The sequence below is a fragment of the Ochotona princeps genome, chromosome 1 (genome assembly GCF_030435755.1).
Source record: "Ochotona princeps isolate mOchPri1 chromosome 1, mOchPri1.hap1, whole genome shotgun sequence".
In the NCBI taxonomy this organism is placed as follows: Eukaryota; Metazoa; Chordata; class Mammalia; order Lagomorpha; family Ochotonidae; genus Ochotona; species Ochotona princeps.
In genome coordinates, this window is record NC_080832.1 from 34,840,481 (window position 1) to 34,842,993 (window position 2,513).

Here is a 2,513-nt window from a genome sequence, read left to right on the forward strand (position 1 = left end):
AATCAACACAAGAACCAAACCCATCTAAAATATGTACCCAGGCAACTCCCTTTATCCATCTAGGTACCTCCACACCTTCCCATCCTGATCCCAATAAGAACATTTTGGGTATAAAAGCAAAGAGTAAAAAGAGGCAAAGCTTCTAAAGATGGCAAATGCTTAGCTCGAGGAGGCTCATGATGGGTCAGGTAAGACCGTTCGTGGAGGAGCCTGTTTGCCTAGTCATAGTAACAGTTCAGGACCCCAGTCTTCACACTGCCCCTCCCAACCCCAAGCACATGATTGGATAGAGCCTGAGGCTAGGAAACAGACGCATCCAGCAGCATCTTCTCTATCTGTTTCTGTTCCTGAATCTGTTTCTGAATCTGTAACGCGTTGTGCAACCGTTGCATGGCCACTTCCAGCGTTGGAAGCTTTTCTGCAAACATGAGGCAGAACCAGCCAGGCTCTTTACACTTGAAGCTTTTGCCACGGGATAACATCACCTTCATGTCCAGAAAGTGCTGATGGAGGGCCAGTTCTTCATCAAATGTACATGGTTCTAGGTACGACTTCAAGTTGATCCAGATGTAGAGGCCAGCGACACCACTGAGAAACGGGATTCCCAATAGCTTCAGCTGACCAGTGACATAATTGTAGGCCTTCCTGAGCTGTGAGAGGTTGGTCGGCAGGTACACTGTGTTGATCCATTCTGTGTCTTGGAGCAGGCGGTGTAGTTTGTACTGGGCGGTGCCAGAGGTACTGTGGAGGTAGCCAAAGGAGCACACGGCAGAGGCCACATCCTTGTTGTGGGTGTAGAGAGCACCAAAGCGGAAGCCAGAGATGCCAAAATCCTTACTAGTTCCCCAGATCACGTGGGTCCTATTGGGGTCAGGCAAGCTTTCTATGCTCAGCACGCTGTGGAACTTGAGAGAGTCATCAAACACAGTGAGCATGTAAATCTCATCCATGATCACATGCAAGTAATTCCTCTTGGCAAATTCGAGGTATTCCTTCAGTGACTCTTGGGAGTAGATGCCACCCAGAGGATTCTGTGGGTTGACTAGCACGAGGCCTTTGACTCTTTTCCCCTTGAGTCTAGCTTCAACCATGGCTTGCTCCAGCTTTTTCACAGTGAGCTGGAAAGGACTGGTGTTCTCCTCGGTGATCTCACTCTCTAGGTGGACGCCAATCAGTTCAACTTTGGCATACAAGTAGGAGCTGAAGATGAAGCCACCATAGAAGGGAGTGGGGATGAGAAAAGCATCCCCTGGGTCACACAGAACCATGGCTAATGCAGAGAAGACAGAGCAGCAGCCATTAAGAATAACAACATTGTCTGGATTAAGACTGGCAGGTGCTTTGCAGTAGTAGGTCAGGAACCGAGCCACTTCTTCCCGCAGGAATGGATGCCCTCTCCAATCAGGATATTGCAGCAGGACCTCCTCGATGTGGTTCATGTCACTCTGGCACAACCTCTCAGTCATCAGATCAATACAGAGTTTGTTCTCACTGGTGCCAAGGTTAATGAAGCCCATGCTGTTCTTGTCCTTGTGGTATTTGTCTCTTTGGTAGGCCTGGTAGTCCTGGAATCCCAACTGGAAAGAGGCAGCGATATCAATTCCACGGCTGGAGAGGTCCTGGCTGACAAGTGTAGCTCCAGATTCACTCTGTTGGGGAGTCGGCCGGTAGGGTTGAGAGGACGAGTTCACCCTCTGTATACCCCCAACAGCAGCCCTGGAATTCAGGACTGGGAGAGTCTCCTGTAACCCCAGGCCACTCACAGCCTCGGACCACGTGAGGTTGATCATCACGCGTATCAGGTCGTTCAGCTGTTCTTCATGCTCACAAATGGCTGCAGTATGACTCTGTTCCTCCTGCAAGGTTCTCAGGTGCGTGAAGTGATCCTGCACAGACTGCTGTAATTCCAGTAGCATTTCCAGTAGATTGACATAGACCCTACAGTCCCTAAGGAGCTGGCTCCTTGACTGGCTGCGGAGGACAATAGGGGTGCCTGGCCGGTGACTCATCCTCCAGGTGTTCGTGTTTGCCTCAGCAGGCTTCCTGGAACCTACCTTCAGTTTAAACTCCTTATCACCGACCACTCAGTGAAATCGTCTATGACTGGCAGATCCCAAAGAGCTACAATATAGCCGCCCTCCTCACACCAAGCTTGCTTTAAAACGTATCTTGAAAATAACTTTCAGGGTGCTCAATTATTTTTTTAACCCAGTCCATCATTTTTGCCTTGTGATCAGAGTACTTAATTCATTTGCAATGATGTAATTTTATCTGTTATGTTTAGGTCTACAATCTTTCTTCTGCTTTCTAACCCTCAATTTTATTCTTTGTTTTTTCTCTCTTCTTTTGCATCTCTAGGATTATGAATATTTATTAGTAAGTCATTTCGTTTTCATTGATGGTTTATCACATATATTGTTCTGGTTCCCTGATTTGCAATATGCATTTTTGAACTCTTCACAATATGTCATCCTATGTTAGTAAACTATTTAAACAATTTACTCAACATTAAA

General features: G+C 47.2%; 1 protein-coding gene across 1 annotated transcript; it reads right to left on the bottom strand.

Annotated features, from left to right (window-relative positions):
- Window positions 1-299: 299 nt before the first annotated feature.
- On the bottom strand, window positions 300-2,009 carry LOC105941828 (probable inactive 1-aminocyclopropane-1-carboxylate synthase-like protein 2). Its single transcript, XM_012927008.3, has one exon. It carries the CDS (start codon window positions 2,007-2,009, stop codon window positions 300-302), a length of 1,710 nt encoding a protein of 569 aa, XP_012782462.3.
- Between the last annotated feature and the right edge of the window lie 504 nt (window positions 2,010-2,513).